The following is a 21,890-nucleotide window of genomic DNA, read 5'->3' as shown; positions in this document are numbered from 1 at the left end:
CCTCTTCAGTAATTCCTATGCAGGCACTGACGGAGCCAAGTGTCTGCTGCTGCCCCGGCTGCTCCCTGGAGGTGCTGCCCACCTGCTCAGCCCAGAGCTCGGGAGACGCCCGCCTGGCCGCCGGCCCTCACCCTCGCCCTCCCCTCGATGGCGCGGACGCTCGGGCTGCAGCGATCCCAATCCGGGCGACTCACCTGGCCCCGGCTCCCTGTCAGCTCCCTATGCCTGATACTGTGAACCCTCCTGAGTTTCTGATCATGTATTTATTTGGGGCCCTTATTCTTTGCACAGACATGGCAGCACACGTGTGTTTTTTAGAAAAAGAAAAAGGCCAAAAAAAACACAAAACCACCACACAATGGAAAAGAAAAAACTCCATTCCACTGCACTTCTGGTTCTTTGCTGTGCTTGCATGTGTCTTGCTGAGGGAACCAGGCCCTAGGCTCTGGGGACCTGCACCCCAGTGGAATCCATTCCAAGTCCTGGCCAGGATGGACGGGCCCCTGGGATGGAAGGGCCACTGGGTCCCCAGGGCGCCTCTGGAGGCCTCCCATCGCGCCTGCCAGGTGCTCTTGGCTCAGGGTTTTGGGCCAAGAGCCGGACACAGTCCTTGAGGGTGGCCGGGGGGTGGCTGGGGGCGCTCTCCACCCTGTCACCCCTGCCATCTCTCAGCATCTGTTTCCCACCTCCCCGGTGACCTTGAGCAGGAATCACCAGGCGTGATTAGAACCTCCATGTGGACGCACGGCCGCCCCCTCTCAATGCAACTCTCAGGGCCGTGGGCTTACCTCTCTTCCAGAAGACGGACCAAGCTGGGAGGAGGCGGCCGGGCCCTTAGCCCACGGGACTTCCCGAGAGCCGTGTCCTGGAGCAGAGCCCCACAGTCAGGTGCCCGGCCTAGAGGACCAGACCCCCTTGAGTAAGAGGACTGAGGTGGGCATCCTCTTCCTTTTTAATGGTGGGGGCACCTGTGCCGATTGAAGGACAGGAGAAGAAATTCTTGGTGAAAAACAAATTTTTTTTTTTTTTGGATGGTCATCTTCAGCAGGGCAACCACTGCTGGGCCCAGAGCCCCACAGGTCAGTCGCCAGGGGCCCCTGCTGTGTCCACAGCAGGCTGCTGGAGCTGGCAGCTTTGCAGGGTCTCTCCCGCCTCTGGAGAGGGACACAACAGGGATGGTTTCCCCTGGCCCGCCCCGCCCTGCATGGGAGGAGCTGGGAGCTAGCGTGGAGTGGAAGTTGCACCTTCTGGGAAAATTTCTCCCCACCTTTGCCTCCCTGGTGGAGCCTGAGACAGCTGGAGAACCCACCGACCCAGGAATTTGATTTTTTGAGTCCATTGCAAACTGCGTACACTGCTGTCCTCGTGCTCGGCGGGCCCCCTCCTCGCCTCCCCGGCACAGCCCGCTTCGTGCGCCTGGCCAGAACCTGGTGTCTAGCTGCACCTCTCCTCCCTGGAGAACCGGGCTGCGCCCTGGGCGCTCTCCCCACGCAGGGCCGCCAGGGACACTTCAGCACGAAGCAGCTCTGGGAAGAGGACCTGCCCGAACAAGCCTGCAGTGTCCTGGACTAGAAGCAAAACAGCGTCCTCCCCTCCTGTCCACGGAAGGTGTGTCCAGACTCCAGAACGTCCTCGCCTGGACTTCACACGGGCGCCCTCTTCAGTGCCTGCCCCGTCCTGCCCAGGGAGAGGCGGGCTGAGTGGGCAGAGGTCTGAAGGGGACGAACAGGGACTGCTGAGTCGCCCAAAAGCCGACCGGAGTCCCCGCCCAGGCCCCCAGAGGCCGCGCACAGAGACACTGTGTCCCGTGGGGACCACCAGAGCATCGGGCCCCACGTCCAGGGTGCCCTTAGCCACCTGGAGCTGCAGGAGCTGGGCCCCTCAGGCTTTCCTGAGTGAACCACGGAACAAATGCATCAGTCCGATGCTGACTTGGAGAAATTTGCAAACCTTCTGGTGACCAAGACGTTTTCATTTTTGTGCTAAGTCATGAACACCCCTTTGAAGGCCCCCTTTGTGTTAGTTGCATTCTCTGTCCCTTTTTCAGAGGACCGTCACACGGATGCAAAGTGGTCTGCGGACTGGGCCGATGGGAGGCATGTGCTTATGGTCAGGGCAAGGGTAGGAAGGCAGGACCTTATTTATCACGTGTAGTGAACTCGCGGCCTTCCCCAGACCCCCAGCAAGGAGGGCCCTGGACCCAGCCGGCTGTTGTCCCCCACCCCGCCCCAGGATGGAAGTCTGTCGACTCCTTTGTGGCGATGTCCTGGTTCTGTCGCAGCTCGTCCCTGACGGCTGCTGTCACTGCGAACGTGGGCACGAGTGTACAAATGAAAGGCGTGTTCTGAGACTGACAAGGTGGAACCTCCGGTGTGTCCCCTGCTGGCCTCTGGCCTCTGCCTCCTCTCGCCCTCTCCCTCCACCACCTGGCTCAGTGCAATACTCCTGTCCCACTGGGGCCCCCTGCCATGGTACTGTCGCCGCAGCCCCTCGGTCCCCGCTCCGGGACGAGCACCCTTGGCCACCTTCTCTGGTGATTCAGTTGCATCGCCTGTCCCCATCCCAACCCCATTTTTATGGCCGAACTGATTTCCAAACACAACGAAACTGCAAACCTTGTGTGTCTTAATTCTCACCGGGGGTTCCGTGTGCTCAGCCCCCATGGTCTGGTGTGTGACAATCCGGGGTACAGCCTCCTCGGGCACAGGACGCCATCCCGCTCAAACCCAGAGCCATGGGCGCCTCTGTAACCGCAGCCACTGCTGGCCCCGTAACACTCATATGCAGCCCCGGGACCCCACCCCCCAGCCCCGCCATCCCCCCCCCCTTTTTACTTGGAAGAGATCTCTCTAATAAATCGGGTAATAAGCATTAGCCACCTCTTTGTCTCTCTGTGCGTTCCGAAAGTCTGAGTGGGAGTTTAAGGACTGACTTTGAAGGAGAGCACAAAGAAACCTTAGTAAGAATCAAAATAAATAACAACAATGGACCCGAATGCCTTAATAGTAGTGAGTTCCAGTTCAGCTCGGATAAACTAAAAGCTCACATCAGTGCAACCCAGCTGGAAGGAACAAAACACTCCCCGGAGTTTGTATTTGTTCTGCCAGAGTCTCTCAAGTTGAGTAATGCGTGGACCCCTTTTAAGGGGAAAATATTTCTCCCGGACTCCCAATTTGAGAAACACTGCAATGAAAATAAGATCCTGTCTGTAAGCAAGCCCTTGGAAAACCCAGTTTTAATCCCAGACGCAGACGGCTCGGCTTGTTTATACACAAGACTAGGCGATCGAGAATGTGCTCACCTTACATTCAGAGATGAGTATCCAGATAAGCTCAAGGATGCATCTGCATGGGGAAAATCACCAGGACAACCCACATCCCATGACAGGCAGTCATCAAGGGTTCCCTTTGCGCCACCACCGCCACCTCGGCACCAAGCAGAGCATACAAAGCTAGCATCTAGGGTGGTGTTAGGAAGTTGTGTTATAGGATAAACATTTAAAGTATTAAGTGCCATTCTCTGGGGTGGGCTGGGAGAGCTCAGGGCAGGACTTCGGGACTTCGGGGTCCTTCAGATCTCCGGGCCTCCATTCTTGCCCCTCCAGTCTTGCCCCTGTCTGCCTGCCCTGAAGGGACCCCACCTAACGACCCCTTTCATCCCTCCCTGCTCAAAGCCCTCTTACGGTTCGCCAGCACCCAGAGGACAAAGCTGGACCACCAAGTTCAAATCCCAGCTCTGCACTGCCTCATTGAGAGCGGGAGTGTTACAGTGACTGTCGCTCTCTGAGCCTCAGTTTCCCCCCCTATGAAATGGGTTAATGGGGAACTTGAGTTATCCAAGTTATGTTTTGTTTTTTTACCTTAACTCCTGAAACACATAGGTATTATTGGCGGGTGGTGAAGCATGATGGTGATTCTCACAGAGGGTCAGCCCAGCATCTAAGGCTTTTCCGTTTCCGTCCCAGCTCCCACCCCTCGCCTCCTTGGGCAGCCTGAACTCTCACCCACGGTGAGGCTTCCCCGCCTCCACAGGCCGCGAGACCTCGCCCCCGGGACACGCCTCCCTTGGCTACGCCCCGAGACCCCACCTTCTCTTGGTCCCGCCTCCCCAGGCTCCGCCTCCCCAGGCCCCGCCCCCTCACAGTTCCTGGTTCGTCCTTGCTCCGCCCACTGCTCCTCTGGCTCCCTAAGGCTCGAGGACCCACCTGGGCCTGCCCCCAGTACTGCCTGAAGAACGAATCCCCAGCCCTAGCGACAACAGTCCGGTAGGAGTTCATTACGCAGGCCACGTTTGAGGACGGTGGGGAGGTTATGGGAGGGTCGGAATCCCCGAAGGATGAGCCGCGAGATGGGTTCCTATCTCCCTGCTCAGGCGTGGGTGGGGCAGCCAGGCACGCGCCGCGATCGAGGAAGGCCCCCGGCGCAGGTCCCGGATATTTGTGTCCGCGCCGACGCCACCGTCCCAGCCGATGGGTCGCGATACACGATCTCGCTCGCGGTCGGCTGGTCGCAGGGGCCGAAGGCAGCGGAGGCGGAGTGGGAGTCGGAGTCGGAGCCGAAGTTTTAGCGGGAGCCATGGGCGGCGAAACCGACGTCGCCGGGACGACGAGAGGCGGCGCAGGCGGAGGAGCCGGGAGCGCAGGTAGGGTCGCTGGGTGAGCCGCGCTGGGGGTGCGGCTCCAGCCCTCGGGGAGCTGGGAGACCCCCGAGTTAGTCAGGGAGGGCTTCCTGAAGAAGGGGACGTCTGAGCACGTCGGGGTAAACCAGGCAGCGAAAGGAAAGCGAGAGGCGTTCCAGGCAGGGCGCCTGGTGGTTGGAAGTACAGCAGGAGGCGCCGTGAGCGAGGCGGAGGGGAGTCGATGAGGTCGGAGAGGAAGCGGGAGACCAGATCGTGCAGTCTTGTGTACCGTGGTGAAGGGTTTGACTGTTATTTGGAGGGGAGTAGGGAGCTGTGGAGGATTTTGAACCAGGGAGCGATGTGGTCTGGATTACTTTGCAGAACTCCTGCTGGTTTTCGCGTGGAGAAGGGACTGAGCGTGTCGGCAGGAGTGACACCAGGGAGGAGGAAGATAGTGCAGCTGTCCAGGCAACAGATGATGGTGGCCTTCAGGAGAGGGAGGCTGTGGGGAGGTACAGTGGGGAAATGGGGAGATTTGAGAGGGATTTCCGAAGTAGAGGTGACAGCACTTGCCAGTGGAGGTGGGGTGTGAGAGGGAAGAACTGTTGGTGGCAGGCGGCAGGACTCAACTGACTCCTGAGACTTGGTGCTCAGCCGCCCCTCAGCCCGCAGCCCTTTTCTTCTGGAGATGGGGCACCTGGCCAGCGTTGGCTTGAGTCTGCTCCAGCACAAAGGAACCAGCACCGTGATAGGGACTGACTCTCAGACCTGCGTCCTAGTGCTGGCTCAGCCCATAATTGGCTGTGACACTCAGGCCAGTACCTGCCCCACTGTCCCCCAGATTTCCTCATCTGTGCCCTCAGGATCTCCACGGGGCTTCTCCAGGCGTGCGCTGTCTCCCATCCCTCCAGCCTGTTCTCCGTGCCATAGCCGGAGTGACTGTTGTCAGACATAGCTGATCACCCTCTAGGTTTGAGAAGGTGGCTTTTCCTTTTGAGTCTCATAAGATCATTGCCACCTAGGAATTCCAGGAAGATATAAGCAGAGGGAATAGTAAAGAGATGGTTTAAACCAGGGCTTGGCAAACTACAGCCTGTGGACCAAGCATAGTTTTTACATGCTTAAACGGTGAGGAGAAAAAAAAAAAATCAAAAGAATAGTATTTCATGACACGTGAAAATTATTTGGGTTGGCCGAAAAGTTCATTCGGGTTTTTCCACAAGATGTTACAGAAAAACCCAAACAAACTTTCTGGCCAACCCAATATATGAAATTCAGGTTTTGGTGTCCAGAAGTAACATTTTATTGAACAAGTTTATGCCTATTTGTTCACGTACAGTCTGTGGCTGCTTTTGCACTGTGACTGCAGGGTTGAGTAGGTGTGCCATAGACACTCTGGCTCTTAACAGAAAAAGTTTGCTAACTCTGGTTTCAGCTCCTGGCCTTGATGTTTTAGCATTGGTTCACGTGTAGTTGTAAGTCTTGTTATTATCAGCTAGGGGTTTCTAAGATTTTAGTTATTCACAAGAATCAGCCACCCTAGAAATGTAATTAGAGTCAATGTCCTTTATGAAGATTTGATTAGATTTGCAGTCTGTATTTACGTACTTGAAAATCAAATAATTGATTTTCATGGTGTAGATTCTTTGACGTGAACTTAGTAAGTGGAGCATTTGGCAAACTAAAGACAGAATTAGTTGCTCAGAGGCCCCCAACATTAAAGAATCTATCCCCAGGATTCGTATGTTGCCTTTCCTGCTCGCAGTGCCCTTCCAAGGCTCTGTATTCCCTACAGTCTTACTCCAGTTCACTCCTGCCCGTCCTATAGGACCAGATAAACACCATCTTCTCCTGTAAGCCCTCCCTGGACACCTTGGACAGCGCTTGTAGCTCCTGCACCATCTGGCCCCAAGCCTGCCTCCCTGCCTTTCCCTCCTCCCTCTCTCCCCCTCACTCACTCTGCTCCAGACACACAGGCCTGCCTGCTGCTGCTTGAATATGCCAAGTAAATTCCTGCCCCAGGGCCTTTGCTCTTGCTGTGCCCTCTCCCTGGATCACTGTTTCTCCAGATGTCCGCCTAGCTCCCTCCCCCACTTCCTCCAGCGTTACTTCCTCAGAGAGATCCTCTCTGACCTCTCCACACCCTAATGCTGCATCGCTATCTTGGTAGCTCATGGTACCATCTAGTGTCACACTGTGTGTTGATGTGCAGGCAGGGGCCATCAACGTTTTGGTCACTGCCGTGTCCCCAGAACCTAGAACAGCTCCTGGCACCCAGCAGGCGCCCAGCAAAGGGCGGTGGGATAGATGGCTGGCCAGCAGGCAGCGAGCAGAGCTTCACGGGTTCCCTCCGCAGGTTGGATTCGGATGAGAAGCAGTGGCAGCAGCGGCGAGGCAGGCAGAGCCGGAGCCCCCCGCCAGCCCACCGGCGCTCCCAGGACCGCTCCTCTCAGTCCGACTCGGGTGACGAGCGGCAGCAGCAGCGGGGCCGATGGGCCCGCCAGTGGCAGCAGCGGCCACACTGCTGGTCCCCCAGCTCCTCCGCATCCAGCTCCACGTCCCCGGGCCACTCCCAGAGCCCTCGGGCGGCGGCGGCGGTCCTGAGCCAGCGGCAGAGCCTGCAGGAGCGGCTGCGCCTGCGCGAGGAGCGGAAGCAGCAGGAGGAGTTGATGAAGGCCTTTGAGACGCCCGAGGAGAAGCGGGCGCGGCGGCTGGCCAAGAAGGAGGCCAAGGAGAGGAAGCAGCGCGAGAAGATGGGCTGGGGCGAGGAGTACATGGGCTACACCAACACCGACAACCCCTTCGGGGACAACAACCTGCTGGGCACCTTCATCTGGAACAAGGTGAGCCCGAGGTGGCCACCGGCCACAGCCCTTACTTCTGCTTGTGTTGCTCGCCAGGTCTTCCTGTCCTTCTGCCGCTTTTTGCTTCATGAACTGTTTACAACTTATTTTCAAAGACGTCGCTTAGCATTCTCAGCACATGTGCCCAGGTCGTACCTGGCCATCGAGAATGTATTTTTACCCACACGTGTGCACACACTGGCTCCGCCAGCTTTTCCCACGCTGCCTCATGCGGTGTACAGTCTCAGGCACTCTGCCCACAGAACCAGCCTAACCTCAAGACAGCCTCTCAGCGTCACATGCCCAGGGTGGGATTTCACCTCAGAGCTGTCACCTCATCCTTGAGATGAAAACTACACACCAGGACTTCTCCTGCGGTCCAGTGGTTAAGACTCTGTGCTTCCACTGCAGGGGGCGTGGGTTTGACCTCTGGTCTGGGAACTAAGATCCCGCATTCTGCGCGATGCGGCCAAAACAGATAAATAAAAGACTAAAAAAACCCACAAAACTACACACCAATCCCTTACCCACCGGCCGGGGCCTTGGGCGCTTGGATCAAAGCAACACAATTTCCCTCGCAGTCCTGGAGGCCAGAAGTACAAAGTCAAGATGTCAGCAGAGCCACATTCCCTCTGGAGGTTCTAGGGGAGGATCCTTTCTCGCCTCTTCCAGCTTCTGGTGGTTGCTCGCCACCCTTGGCTTGTAGCTGCATCACTCCAGTCTCTGCCTCTGTCGTCACGTGGCTGTCTTCCCTCCGTGTCTGTGTCTTCACGTGATGTTCTCCTCTCTGTGTCTCTGAGTCCAAAGTTCCCTCATCTTATAAGGACACCAATCACTGGACTAAGGCCCAGCCTAGTCTGGCACGACATCAACTAATCACATCCGCAGAGACCCTGTTTCCAAATAAGGTCATGTTCCCGGGTTCCCGGGTTGGGACGTGGACATACCTATGTGGAGGACAAATTCGACCCGACACAGCTGTGGGGAGGGTGAGAGCCGGTGGACACAGGCGGAAGCCACCGTATCTACCGCTGTCTACATACACTCTGAGCTCCCAGCCCCTCAGGGCCTTTGCACTCACCATTCCTCTACCTGGAGCACTCCCGAGCCCTCCCCATAGCTGTTTCTTCCTCAACCTTCAGATCTCGGCTGATGTGTCCCTCTTCTGAGAGGCCTCCCTGGCCCCCTTGGTCCCGCAGGTCCCCTGCGCCCTTTATCAAGGCACTGCTTCTCCCTTCCTAGTGCTTTACTAACAGACGTGAATCATGCGCCTGCCGGGTGCTGGGTACCGTGTGGGCCCTGCACATGCGTCAGTGAGCGACAGAGAGAGATGCCTGTCCTTGTGCGGCCATCAGTCTCAGGGGAGGCTGGCTGTAAATAACTCATTTAGCTGAGTCCGCAGAGGAAGGAACGAAGGCAGGCGAGGGTGGGCGAGGAGGCTGCAGTTGAAACGCACGGGTCCAGAGAGGTCTCGTTGCAAAGGTGATATCTAAACACATGTCCCACTTTATGGCGTGTAATTCCTGTGGACTGTGAGCTCAACGGGGCAGGCTCTGTCCCAGGCGCTGGCACGCAGTCGGCCCTCAGTAAATGTCGAATGGGTGAGCGGGCCTCGGGGCGTCTGAGAAGCCCCGGCCCAGCCTCTGAGGCCTCTGTAGTTGGGGGAGGGAACTAGACGGCCCAACTGTGTGAGCGGTGTCACGCATCTTGTCCTGGCGCTGGGCTGGCAGAGTGGGCAGGCATGGTGTTGGCCACGAACATGCCTCTCCGGGCTGGGCATTTGTCGAGGGCTCTGTGTCTGAGTGCGGGCTCTCCCCGTCCAGGCCCTCTGCGGCTGTTGTGTGTGGCCGTAGAGACGAAGTGCGGTCATTGTCACTGTGTGGCGGTGGCCCCGGGAGGGGCCACCCCGTGTCACCCTGGGGGCACGCTTTTCTGTGCACAGGGGCTCCTGGAACGACCCTCGGAGCCGGAGGAGGTGACAGGAGGCACAGGTCTTGGCACGTGCCACCCACAACAGTTGTGAGATGACTTGGGAGGGGCGGGGAGTCTCCAGGAGCCTGTGCCCGGGCCCCTCCATCAGGTGAGGGCACAGACAGGGAGGAGCCGCTCTCCGTACTCGGGGTGCCCCGAGGGGTCCGTGAGCCGGGACCCCGGCGAGTGTGCTTTCAGAGTCCCCCTCTCGCTCAGCCGTTGGTTCTGCCCCTCCGCGTGGCTGCTGGGGGTCTGAGCTGCGGAGAGCCGGACACCACCCAGCCGGTGAAGCCAGGCTTGCGTGTAAAACAAGAGTCAGCAGCCCCAAGTAAGACTGTCCCGTGTGTGACATGGTCGCGTTCTGCAGGGGCGGGGCTGCCTCTCCCTGTGTCTCAGCACACGGCTCGGGGCAGAGGGCGCCCCACGATGCTGGAGTGTACTGAACCGATTCTGCAGGCGAACGGGGGGCCGCGTCTTCCGCTGGAAGTCGGGGTGTGACCGCGGGCAGGTCACTTCTCCCTCAGCCTCGTGCCCCTCATCGGCAGAGCGGGTGCTTCGGTCTGGTGGATGCCCGCCTCGTAGAGCAGCAGGGGGTCCTGGGGCGGGTGGCAGGAGGGGGCATTGCTGCTCAGTGGGCGTGTCGTTGGTCCTTCCAGGCCCTGGAGAAGAAGGGGATCAGCCACCTGGAGGAGAAGGAGCTGAAGGAGCGGAACAAGAGGATCCAGGAGGACAACCGGCTGGAGCTGCAGAAGGTGGGGCGCCCCGGGCCACCCTCCTTCCCTCCTGAGGGCTCCCAGGCTGGCTCACCCTGGCTTACGTCAAGGGGGACCTGATTGGCTTACGTGGAGAGTCCAGGGGACATTGGCTTCAGGCACGGCTGGATCCAGGGGCTCGGGCAGTGACTCCAGAGAGCTGTTTCCCTCCAGCTCGGCTCTGCTGGCCTCTGGGATTTATTCTAAGACGCTCCCTGCTGAGTGGCCAAAGTGGCCCTGGCTGCTGAAGGCTGCTGTGTCTTTAGCAAAAGGAGGGCACCTTCTGCCACAGGGTGTGTCCAGCGTTTCAGGTGTCCCCGGACCGATTCCTGTGTCCGGGGCCGGGCCATGGGTGTGGTCCCACCCACCCCTAGGGAGCCCCGCAGCCTGACAGGATGAAGGCAGACCCACGAGACCCCCATCGTACGCTGGCCGCTCATGTCCTCGTGTGCCTGCAGGTGAAGCAGCTGCGGCTGGAGCGGGAGCGGGAGAAGGCCATGCGGGAGCAGGAGCTGGAGCTGCTGCAGCGCGAGAAGGAGGCGGAGCACTTCAAGACGTGGGAGGAGCAGGAGGACCACTTCCACCTGCAGCAGGCGAAGCTGCGGTGCGCGCCGCCCTCCGCCCGCCCCTCGCCGCCATCCGCCCGCCCCCGGGTGCAGGGAGCGCGCCTCGGCCCCCCCCGCATTGCCCCTGGGCCCTCGGCTTTCCACCACCTCCTCCTCCTCGGGGTCCCTCCTGACCCTCTTTCGGGCGCTGCTTTCCGTCGCTTCCTTCATCGCGCCTGTCTCCCCAGGGGCCGGGTGCCCCGCCATCCCCAGACTACGGGGTGGTTCACTCAGCAGCCTCGTCTAGAGTCAAGAAAAGTGAGGCTCCTGGGGTGTCGAGAGTTGCCCGAGCTCACACGGGGTGTGTGAGCTCCAGGCCCAGCCCCCTTCTCACCTTGCTGCTCACCAGTCGCGCCAGCCCCCAGGGGCTCAGACCTGCCTGGTCCCAGGGCTCCCTGGGGTTGGACCAGGGTCAGCCTCTGATGCGTTTTCCCACACACAGCACTGAGGCTCCAGATCTTTCACCCCAGGTGGGCCTCTCTGACCCTGTGTCCCCGCCCACCCGCTGCTCTTCAGACCCCCTTGCTCCCGTCTCTGCCCCTTTCAGGGCCTGTGCCTTCCAGCTGACCTGTCTTGCTCCTCTGCCTGACGCCTCCTCTTCCAGGAAGCCTTCCCTGACCACCACCCACAGCAGGCTGGGCTCCTCCCCTGGCTCCAGTCAACCCCCGAGGGCGAGGTCTTTAGGAGGGTGGACACAGCCCCGGCTTTGACACCGCCCCCCGCTCCCCGGCAGCTCCAAGATCCGCATCCGGGACGGGCGGGCCAAGCCCATCGACCTCCTGGCCAAGTACATCAGCGCTGAGGACGACGACCTGGCTGTGGAGATGCACGAGCCCTACACCTTCCTCAACGGCCTCACGGTGGCCGACATGGAAGACCTGCTGGAGGACATCCAGGTACAGCCCTGCTGTGCGCCTGGCACTGCTGCTGCCACCCCAGCCCCGGGCATGCCTTCATCCACTGTCTGCACCTCCGCCTCCAGGTGTACATGGAGCTCGAGCAGGGCAAGAACGCGGACTTCTGGCGGGACATGACCATCATCACGGAGGATGAGATCGCCAAGCTCCGCAAGCTGGAGGCCTCGGGCAAGGGGCCAGGTAATGCGGGCCGGGCCACCGGAGACACACCGGGCTGTGCCCTCAGGGAGGCACCTCTGGGTCTGGTGGGAGCCGCTTGGGCCGGGTGGCTCCACAGAAGAGGCCTCGGCTTCCTCTCTGGGGTCTGCCTGCCAGGGCCTGTCTGCGAGCCCCCAGGGGGCAGCACTGGGCAGCGGGGGCCGCGGGTCCTGAGCGAGGCGCTGTCCCGCTGGCGTGCGGGCTCACCCAAGCAGCGCCAGTGGCTTCCTTTAAACAGCTGTTTAGCGCTGGGCTTCCCCGGCAGCGGCGTCTGCGGGTTTTCTGTTTGGGTTTCAAGTTTTCGCCAGAGGCTTTGTCCGTTTGAGAACAGGACCTGACTGCACTTGGCGGGAACCCGTGCGGCGTGGCGTGCTTCTTTAATCAACTTTTCTTTTCCTCAGAATGATTGCCTGCACATAATTGCAAGGGAGACAAGCTCTAAAGCAGGGTCTCTCCCCCCAACACTGCTGACATTTGGGCCCAGACCGTTCTCTGTGGGGCCGTCCTGGGCCCTGTGGGGTGTGGAGCAGCCTCCCTGCCCCACCCACTCAGTGGCAGGAGCCCCTGGTCGTGACAACCACAGATGTCCCCTGACATGGCCCATTGTCCCCTGGCGGGAGGGAGATTCAACTCCAGTTGAGAGGCACTGTTCTAAAAGCTCGTTGGCAACCACTGCAGTCCCACCCCTCCCGCCCCCCTGAAGCCACCGGCTTTAATGACATCTAGCTCCTGGGGGCCTTGAGCCTGTGTCACTAAGCTCTCAGCTCCATGTCAGTGCCCACCCATGGTGGCTGAGGACGAATGCCCTCCCTTCCCTGAGCCTGTGTAAGTGCTGTTCTTTGCTCAGTTGGGGTGGTCGGGGAGGTTTTCTTCCTCTTAGAAAAAGGAGGAGCACTCTTTATCTTTGTAAGTGGAGTTTTATTTCTCCCGTAGTGGGGCACATCTTGTAGTAATTTCCAGAGAAAGGAAAGGACTCTTTGCTATCAGAAATGGGTGTCCAGGGGAATTCCCTGGAAGTCCAGTGGTTAGGACTCTGTGTTTTCACTGCCTAGGGCCCAGGTTCAATCCCTGGTCGGGGAACTAAGATCCCACAAGCCACGTGGCACGGCCAAAAAAATCCAAAAACAACAACGACGATGACAAAAAATAAATGCATGTCCAGAAACATCTGCTTTGGTGGCAGTGGTGCTGGTTGGGAGGGTGCTGCAGGGCCCTTGGACAGAATGACAGTTACAGGTGTGGCTCTGGGTACACACCCGGGCCGCCCAGCAGCTTGGCCACCTGGGGCCGATCAGTGACCTCCCCAGAGCTTGGTTGTTCCTTGCATCGTACGGGGTTGAGAAAACACCTCCGGGAGGATTGCGTGAAGAGGAGTGAGTACATGGTCGTCAAGCATTCAAAACAGCGCCCGCTCTTACGATGCCAACGCCTCAGCGCAAGGACCGTGGGTGGGGGATTCTGCACCACCGACCCCACCTTCCCCAGGGGGTCAGACACCTGGGAGGCTCCCATCAAGCCCCCTGCCCCGTCCCTGGGCCCTTTCTCCCCACTCCCTCTTCCACCGCGAGTGGGTTGTCTGCTGCCACCCTCCTGCAGCTTCCTGCACTCGCCCCAGAGGAGGAGCCCCTTTCTGGGACCCCACATCTCTCTTTCCTGTGGTTTGTGCCCTCGCATCCTCCAGTAACTTGTAGAGAGAGACAGGAAATTGTTGGCGTCCCACGTGTCAGGAAATGTCTTCTCTCCCCTTGGCTGGTGGCCGCGGGGCAGGGGGACGTTGTGCTGGGTCCCTCCTGTTTCCAGGGCTCCCCGCATACCTTGCCCACGGTCCCTCCTGTAGCACTTCCCTTCCCTCTCCCCCTCCCTGCCACGTCAGTCACTCCTCTGTCCCCTTTCCCTTCTCGCACGTTACGTTCAGGGTCCCAGGTGTCCTCAAAGAGAGCGTTTGTGTTTGTCTTCTTTTGGCCTGATTTCTGAGAGAAGAGGGGGAACTTCTTGTCTCCACCACTCCTGGAGCCCCTCAGAGGCGGCCTTCATTTTAAATTAAGCTGGTCCTTCCCTTTCCTTTCGCTTTTCCCCTTTTCTTTCCTTCCCCCCCCCCTCCTTTTCTTCTCTTTGCAGCTGGGAAATCCTAACTGTACAATAGAGCGTGCAGTAGGAAGTGGGTCCCCTTACAATCCCTGTGGGTCCTCCCAGGGAACATCTCTGGGGAGAAGCCTTCCCCCCACCCAAACGGTGCCACCCCCTCTCCTGAAATGGTGTCCCAGAGGGCACTCAGCCGGCACTCTCCAGCCAGGCCTGTTGGTGGACCCTTGGGTGGCATCCAAACCCAGGACCTGGCTTCCTTTAAGCAGTGGCTCAGCACCCGGGGCTTCTGTGGGAGCGGCGCCCACTGGGGCTGTCTGTTTGGGTTGTAAGTTAGCACCGGTGGCTCCGTCTGTCTGAGCGAGCAGAGGCCTGGCTTCTGTTTGAGGTCTGTGCAGGATGCAGCTCTGCTTGGCCGGGTGTGAAGGGTGTCGCCGAATTGGGTTTTGGTCCCGTGATGTGTCTGCACCTGCTACAGACCGAGGCCGGGCTGCCGGCCCTGTGGGTCTGCCGCTGAGGCCAGGGCTGCTTGGGAGCCCAGGTGCTGATTCCAGGGTCCCGGGTTGGTTGGCTGGAGGGGACTCGGGTTCTTGACGCTGTCGGATCAGCTGGGCTTGGAGAAGCCGGCTTTGGAGCAGGGAGCGCGAGCCGGTTGCCTGCCCCCAGTTCACTCAGCAGCTGCGTACGGAGCTCCCTGCCCTTGGGAAGCCGGGAATCAGGCATCCAGGCCAAGGGAGCAGTCTGGTAGTCGACGAAGGCTTCCCAGTAGAAGGGATGCTCTCGCTGAGGACTGAGGATGGCTGGGACCTAGGAGGCGGACTCGATGGGGAAGAACTTATTGCTGGTGGGAAGCACCCACCGCATGTGCAGGGGCCTTGGGGCAGGGCAGGGGTCGGAAGGGCACAGCGTGCTGTCTGATGAGCCACAAACAAGGAAGCCAGCCGTTGTGAGGGAGAGCTGGGGTCAGGCAGCATTGGCCTCACCCTCAGGGGCCTCTCAGTCTAGAGGGTTAGGACCTGGGCCCAGCCCCATGCCGAGCAGCCCTCACCCCACTGCAGGTGAGCGGCGAGAGGGGGTCAACGCCTCGGTCAGTTCCGACGTGCAGTCGGTCTTCAAGGGGAAGACGTACAGCCAGCTGCAGGTCATCTTCCAGGGCATCGAGGGCAAGATACGGGCCGGGGGCCCCAACCTAGACATGGGCTACTGGGAGAGCCTGCTGCAGCAGCTGCGTGCCCACATGGCCCGTGCCAGGTGAGCTGGCGGGGCCTCCCTGGGAGCCACAAGCTGGGGCCCCAGCTGGAAGGCCCCCTTCCTTCCGGCCTGTACTTAGCACCTGGTCTTTGTTTTCCCTGGGTCAGTGGACATCACAGGAAGCCCTCAAGGCTGCTGTCCCCCGCCTTCCACAGGCCCCATACCCTCTGTGTATGAATTCTCCTCGTGCTTGGCGCTGTCATGTAAACACGGCTCTTGTCTGCCGCTAAGTGCAGTCACTTCTAAATTTATCCTCTTCCTTGCCTGTCCCCCGTCCTTTTCCAGCCCAGCTTGGCCCTTAGGTCACGCCTGCATGTGAACACCCCAGTACAGGGACCTGCCCCCTCCCGGTGTCCGCCTGTGCCGTGGCCACTTGCTGCCCTCAAACTCCGGGTCCTTGCAGCAAAATGGGGGGGTCATGAGAAGTCCTTGGGGGGGGCCTTCCCCCTTGGAGTGTCAGGGTGACCACCCGGCCTGCGTTCCAGGCTCCGCGAGCGGCACCAGGACGTGCTGCGGCAGAAGCTGTACAAGCTGAAGCAGGAGCAGGGTGTGGAGAGCGAGCCCCTGTTCCCCATCCTGAAGCAGGAGCCGCAGTCTCCGGGCCACAGGTAGGCCTGGGTCTGGACGTCCCCTGCCGGGCGGCGGGACTAGAAGCCCCGCCCACTGCCCGCCCCGCTCAGTCCAGCCCTCTCTCGCAGCCTGGAGCCTGAGGACCCGGCCCCCACCCCGCCCGGGCCCTCGGAGGGTGGCGCTACTGAGCCGGAGGCGGAAGCCGCCGCACCGGCGGAGGGCGAGGCGGACGGGGAAGCGGTGCTCATGGAGGAGGATCTGATCCAACAGAGCCTGGACGACTACGACGCCGGCAAGTACAGCCCGCGGCTGCTCACGGCCCACGAGCTGCCGCTGGACGCCCACGTGCTGGAGCCGGACGAGGACCTGCAGCGCCTGCAGCTATCCAGGCAGCAGCTCCAGGTCACAGGTGCGGGGCGGGGCCAGCAGGGGGCGGAGCCTCCCCTTGGTGAAGGGGGCGTTGGTGGTGAACCCGCTCTCGATCCTGCTCCGCGCTCCGCCGCCTACTCTCTTGAGAGTGTCCGTTCATTCACCTGCTGGCTCGCTCGTTTGTTCGTTCTGGGCGTGACCGGCTGGCTGGTCCCAAGGACACAGGGGTGGTGGTCTTTATTTCCCGTGCCCAGCTCTGCTCTGAGCTCCTTACACTGCCCGCTTGCCCGGGCCTTGGCCTTCCTGGGCAGCCATCGTCCCGGAACAGCGGAGAAACGGCCTCGGAAAGGCCCCAGTCCGGGGGTCCCACTGCGGGCTTCTGACCACCAGGCTCTTCGGCCAACCCGGCAGGGGACACGTGGTGTTTGGTGCCCACCCGGGAGGGCGGGGGGCACCGGGCAGGCGGGCCCGGGTCGGGGCATGTGACCGGGAAAGGGAGGCTGCGGTGCCGGGGTCCCGGTTAACGCGCCCCGCCCGCAGGCGACGCCACCGAGAGCGCGGAGGACATCTTCTTCCGGCGCGCCAAGGAGGGCATGGGCCAGGACGAGGCGCAGTTCAGCGTGGAGATGCCGCTGACGGGCAAGGCCTACCTGTGGGCGGACAAGTACCGGCCGCGCAAGCCGCGCTTCTTCAACCGCGTGCACACGGGCTTCGAGTGGAACAAGTACAACCAGACGCACTACGACTTCGACAACCCGCCGCCCAAGATCGTGCAGGGCTACAAGTTCAACATCTTCTACCCCGACCTCATCGACAAGCGCTCCACGCCCGAGTACTTCCTGGAGGCCTGCGCCGACAACAAGGATTTCGCCACGCTCCGCTTTCACGCCGGGCCGCCCTATGAGGACATCGCCTTCAAGATCGTCAACCGCGAGTGGGAGTACTCGCACCGCCACGGCTTCCGCTGCCAGTTCGCCAACGGCATCTTCCAGCTCTGGTTCCACTTCAAGCGCTACCGCTACCGCCGGTGACCGGCGGGCCCCCTCCCGGACCCCTGCGAACTGACCAGGGGTGTGGAAGCCAGCAGCCTCCCCTGGCTGGGCCTCCTCCTTGCGGGGCCTCACTTCCTGGTGTGAACAGGGGTCGCTGTGGAGCCTGCCTCAGAGAGCTGAGGGGACCCACCACCAGGCGGGCCTGGGGCATTGACGCACAGGAGGGGCTGCTGATGGGATTTTCAGAGCCCAGGGAACCAAGCAAGCGTCTCCAGGCCTCAGTCCTTGGATTGACGCTGAGCCCCACCCAAGAAACAGGCCCTGCATCACCGGGGCTCTGGGGGGCTTGCAGGGCGTTGCTCAGCCCCTGGACATGGCCAGCGGCTGCAGGACCCAGGCTCCAGGCCCTTGAGTGCCTGTTCCCGGAGAGGCCATCCGGGGACGTCTGTGGTCCCCCAGCTCGCCCCTGGTGCTGGCTGGGGTCAGCCTCTGCCCGGTGGGCACGGAGGATGCGTCACCGCCCGCCATCAGGTCTGGGAACATCCTTCCACAGCCACCGAGCACAGGAGCCCCCAGGGTGCGGCTGTGGCGCCCCATCGGGCCTCTGGGCCTCTGCGCGTCCCTCAAGGCTGCGCTCCTAGAGCCACTTCCCAGCCACCACAGGGCTGCTCTCCTTGTTGCCGAGTCTCAGACACGGGCAGTCAAGGGCCTGGCAGGTACGATCAGTCACCCAGTCATAGACTGTCAACGGTGCCCCAGGCGGGCCCACCCCAGAAACAGATTGCTTTTAGCGTTTTCTTATGGAGACATTTCCAACTTCAAGTGGTCAGAAGCCTGAAGGGCCGCTGCCAGCTCCTCAGACAGCCTCGCCCAAACACCCTATTTCATCTGGAAACATTTCTATTTCAGGCTGTTTCTGTAAAACGATTTTTTTAGGTGGGGGGGTGGGGGGGAATCTTGTTTATTTTCATTTAATTGGTCTACTTGTGAGATTGCATGTTTCTTTTCAATAAACATTTTATTTTGGAATAAGTTTAGGTTTTCAGAAATGCCGCAGAGATAGTCTAGTGTTGCCGCACCCCACACTCAGCTGTCCCCATTGTTAACGCCTTACGTAACCACAGCACATCTGTCACAACTAAGGCACTAAACAGCCAAGAAGACCTTTTGAAAACAACCACCACACCTAAAAATAGTCAATGACAGTTCCTTAGGGAGCCCCTCATAGTCTGAGGGCTTCCTCCCGCTTTGTCCCCCACCCCCAGCCTCAGCTCCCAGAAGGAGGGTGTACTTCTGAACGCTCCAGGAGGTGCGCAGCTGCTCACCTAGGCCAGGGGACGATGCTCATTGGTGTCTGGGGACATCTGTGCTGGTCATGATCTGGGGGGCTCCTGACATCGTGGCGTGGGGGCCAGGGATGCTGTTCCACACCTCACAGGGCCCACGATGGCCCCCCACAGACAGTAATCTGCCCCTATGTCCCCAGCGCTGAGGCTGACATTCCCCAGGCCACTGGTCATCTACCAACCCCGACTTAACAATGTCCCAGGAGCCTCTGGCTCAGCTCTGGCCTCCACTGCCCTGCCCCACCCCACACATGCTCGTACATCAGTAAACATGTTCTAGACAGCAGGGCTTGGGGACTCAGCAGGGAAGTGCATCTGGTCATGGGACACCCAGTCCCCACTGCAGACCCTGTCCCACCCAGCCAGCCTGGTCCAGAATGAAGACTACCCTTTAGAGCAGCACACAGACCATATCCATCCCCTTTGGAACCCTCCACAGGCATTAGTAATCAATTGCTGATTGCCAGAGCAATCTTAGAGTCTTCTGGGCAGCCGCTACCAATTAATCCCTGGCCTGCTCCACTGTCATCGAGTGTGGGACAGGCCCCGGGAGCAGGGAGCAGGGTTGAGTCGCGGGCAGAGCCGGGAGGCACTTTCGCGCCTAGCAGGGTGCTTGGTCACCAGATGGGTCGGGCCTTGTTCTGTTCTCGGAGCACAGGCTCTGTGTGGCTGAAATAGCCTGGCCTTTAGCCTGTGTTTTGTGGACCTCACACCAGCCCTACATGACAGCGCTTGTGTCCATTTGGGGAAACAGGCTCACAGAGGCACATGTTTTCAAGCCTAGAAAGCAGCAGTCAGGGTTAGAACCCGGGTTTCTCCAACCTCCCATTCCCAGACCGTTTCCCCACCTGCCTCCTAAGGAGTCCTCCCAGCCCCAGCATCCTGGTTCCTCCTCACGCCCCTCCTGCAATCCAGGCAGGGAGTCTACCCAAGGGAGGTGGCGGCTCTGAGCAGGGAGAACAAGGTGGCTGTGACCCCGACTCGCTGGGCACGTGTTTAGCCAGGAGCCCCCCGTCTGGAGGGAGGAGAGCTGGGCTCAGTCGCCCTCCAGGCAAGGAGTCAGGGTAGGGCAGGGGAGGCATTGAGTCTGGGGGGCCCCAGAAGGGACACTGAAGGCTCCCTGGAGGAGGGGAGGGATGCAGGTTCTGGGCCTGGGAGGACGGGGCTGCCGGGCAGAGAAGGAGGGTGGGGCCTGCCTTGCAGAGGAAAAGGCAACAGGTGCGCCCAGGGCAGGGCCGAATGCAAGTCCAGCTGCTGGACTCTTTCCCAGGGCACTGGGGAGCCATAGAGGGTGAGTAAGCTGGGCAGGGCACAAGTTGAGTGTCAGGGAGACCCCTCAGGCAGACTGGAGGCACATCACCCCACCCAGCTGCCCCATGACACAGCCCTGGCCCAGCATCCACCCAGTGTCCCTCAGATTGTCCCCAACCCCACCCCAGCCTCTTCCTGCCCTGGGCTGTGAGTGAAGCTAAGAATAGATGCTTTCTGCCTGGCTCCCACCGGAAACCACAGCCATGGCGGTGGGGGGGGGGGGCACGTCCTGAACCTGGTCTCTGTTCCCACCATCTGGAGCCCCCAGGCCATCTCAACCCCTCCCACGACTCCCGTGTGCCCTTTGAGCAGGGTGGGGGGTGGGGGTGGGTGGGAAACGGAGGCCAGGAGACCACTAGCCACCAGCCCAGGAGGTGGGGGAAGCCCAGTACTCATATTCAGATCCCACCCACACGTGGCCTTTGACACGTCCTATCTGCCCTCCAGGCCTCAGTTTCCCATCTATAAAATGAGCATTTTTACCCCCCCGCCTTGCAGAGTCGTCGTGAGACCCAGGCTAATTGCAAGTCAAGTGCGCTTCTCTGACCCCTGCCCTGGCTACTTCCCAGAAGGAGCACTGTCCTTCTTATCTCAGGCCAGAGGAAGTGAGACCGGAACAGTCCCCTTTCATCTCACCCACCACTCCATCTGAAGTCCCAGCCCCACATCCTCTTCCCACCAAGTCTGCCTCCCTTACAGTTCCCCGAAGCCTCATGTTCTCTCTTGCCTCCAAAGTTTTGCATGTGTAATTTCTGCCACGTCTCTTGGACCTGTGGAACTCCTACGCATTCCACAAAGCCCCAGTTCTCAGTCCCTTCTCCCTTACCCCCACCCCAGGATGCCTTTCTGCCTCACCTCCTGGGCTCCTACCTAAGCCCTGTCACTTCCTTGGGCCCAGCCCTGAGCGCAGGAGAGTGGGACTGTCTGTATCCAGCTTTCTCTCTCTCCAGCCTGGGGGATCTTTGAGGGCAGGTCAGGTTTAGTCTACCTGTTCTACCACATGGGCTGCCACACAGAGTTGCCCTTAAGGAGGGGGTGGGGGAGGCAAGACTGCCTGGAACAACTAGGCTTTACAGAGGAGAGGGCCTCGGAACCAGGGCTCTGCCAGATGCATAGGAGTTGGGGAGATTCCTTGTCAAGGAAGAGAAGTTACGGTTAAGTGGGATGGAACAGAGGAGGTGCCATCTGGAGGGATGCAGAGGCCAGAAGGATAGTGGGTAGACCCAATGGAGGGGAGAGCAGGGCCAGGGCAGGAGTCCATCTTTCTCACTCAGAGCCTGTACTCTGTGCCCCTCCCAGGCTCCTGAGGACTGGGTGGGGTGAGGTCAAGGCCAAGCCAGAGAGCCCCGGCTCACTCCAGGCCTTAACTGAGGGCCAAGGAGGCCCAAGGCCACCCCTCCATGCCCAAGCCCTGCCCTCCACACATCTTCGAAGGCCAGCCCCAGGCCCGTGGACCCCCTTCACCCACCTGAGGCCCAAGGACTGTGGGCAGGAAGGACCTTTAAGGAGCTTCTCACTTTCCTGCATCACGGTCCAGCCTCCATGCCTTTGCTCTAGCCGTACCCAGGTGGTCACCCTCTGCTTTCATGGCTTTGGGCTGATCAGACCCTGGCCCACAGCCCTGAGTGAGTCTGGGGGCTTCCAAGGAAGCCGATCCTTCCTGGGGAGACATTCCCCAGCCCTGCTTCCAGCCTGCTGCTCATCCTCAATCACTCCTGCAGTGCCGGGCTCTGGGCATCCTTCCCCACCCTGCACTGCGGGGGCTGAGGGAAAGCACACCTCCCCACCCGGACCGCAGGCGGCTCTGCAGGGGGCTTTGCCTCCTCTGGCCCCAATGCCAGCCTGTGTCCTCACAGGACCCTCCCCCTAGAATGCCACCACCCACAGCCCTCCCAGATCACCTGCTCGAGAAGCCTGTCTCAGCAGGCTGCCCACGAAGCTCCTGGGTGGAGAGTGTGCTCGCCTCTCCCCTCTAAACGTCCCTGCACCTCTACCCCCAGCCCGGGCAGGGGCCTCAGACAGACCCTACACTGATGAGGCACCTACTGTGTGCCAGGCCCCACCCC

The 21,890-nt window shown here is 60.4% G+C and overlaps 2 protein-coding genes across 4 annotated transcripts in view; both read left to right on the top strand.

The window, feature by feature from the left end:
- PIP5K1C (phosphatidylinositol-4-phosphate 5-kinase type 1 gamma) overlaps positions 1–2,843 on the top strand; it is a 59,895-nt gene extending 57,052 nt beyond the window's left edge. The window contains exons 17-18 of one of the 3 annotated variants that reach the window (XR_016391528.1): positions 800–933; positions 1,046–2,843. Coding sequence is in view for 2 of the 3 variants with exons in the window: in XM_022556955.3 (XP_022412663.1) it covers positions 800–838 (39 nt within the window). In the remaining variant the exon portion in view is untranslated. Of the gene's footprint in view, positions 1–9 lie in introns of all 3 variants that reach the window. The other 2 variants (XM_022556955.3, XM_022556954.3) reach the window with 2 other exon arrangements.
- A 1,561-nt stretch (positions 2,844–4,404) lies between these two features.
- CACTIN (cactin, spliceosome C complex subunit) lies at positions 4,405–18,263 on the top strand. Its single transcript, XM_022557300.2, has 10 exons — positions 4,405–4,641; positions 6,974–7,460; positions 10,088–10,183; positions 10,642–10,787; positions 11,522–11,684; positions 11,771–11,885; positions 15,044–15,236; positions 15,722–15,844; positions 15,935–16,215; positions 16,716–18,263. Exons 1-10 carry the CDS (start codon positions 4,469–4,471, stop codon positions 17,204–17,206), a joined length of 2,268 nt encoding a protein of 755 aa, XP_022413008.1. The 5' UTR covers positions 4,405–4,468; the 3' UTR covers positions 17,207–18,263.
- The last annotated feature ends 3,627 nt before the right edge of the window (positions 18,264–21,890 follow it).

The sequence above is a fragment of the Delphinapterus leucas genome, unplaced genomic scaffold, assembly GCF_059928025.1.
Source record: "Delphinapterus leucas isolate spDelLeu-1000000601 "Yukka" unplaced genomic scaffold, BTC_Dleu_Yukka2 spDelLeu_asBTCV2_sq25, whole genome shotgun sequence".
NCBI lineage: Eukaryota > Metazoa > Chordata > Mammalia > Artiodactyla > Monodontidae > Delphinapterus > Delphinapterus leucas.
The sequence above is the reverse complement of the archived record's forward strand: the minus strand, read 5'-3'. Positions and strand labels throughout refer to the sequence as shown.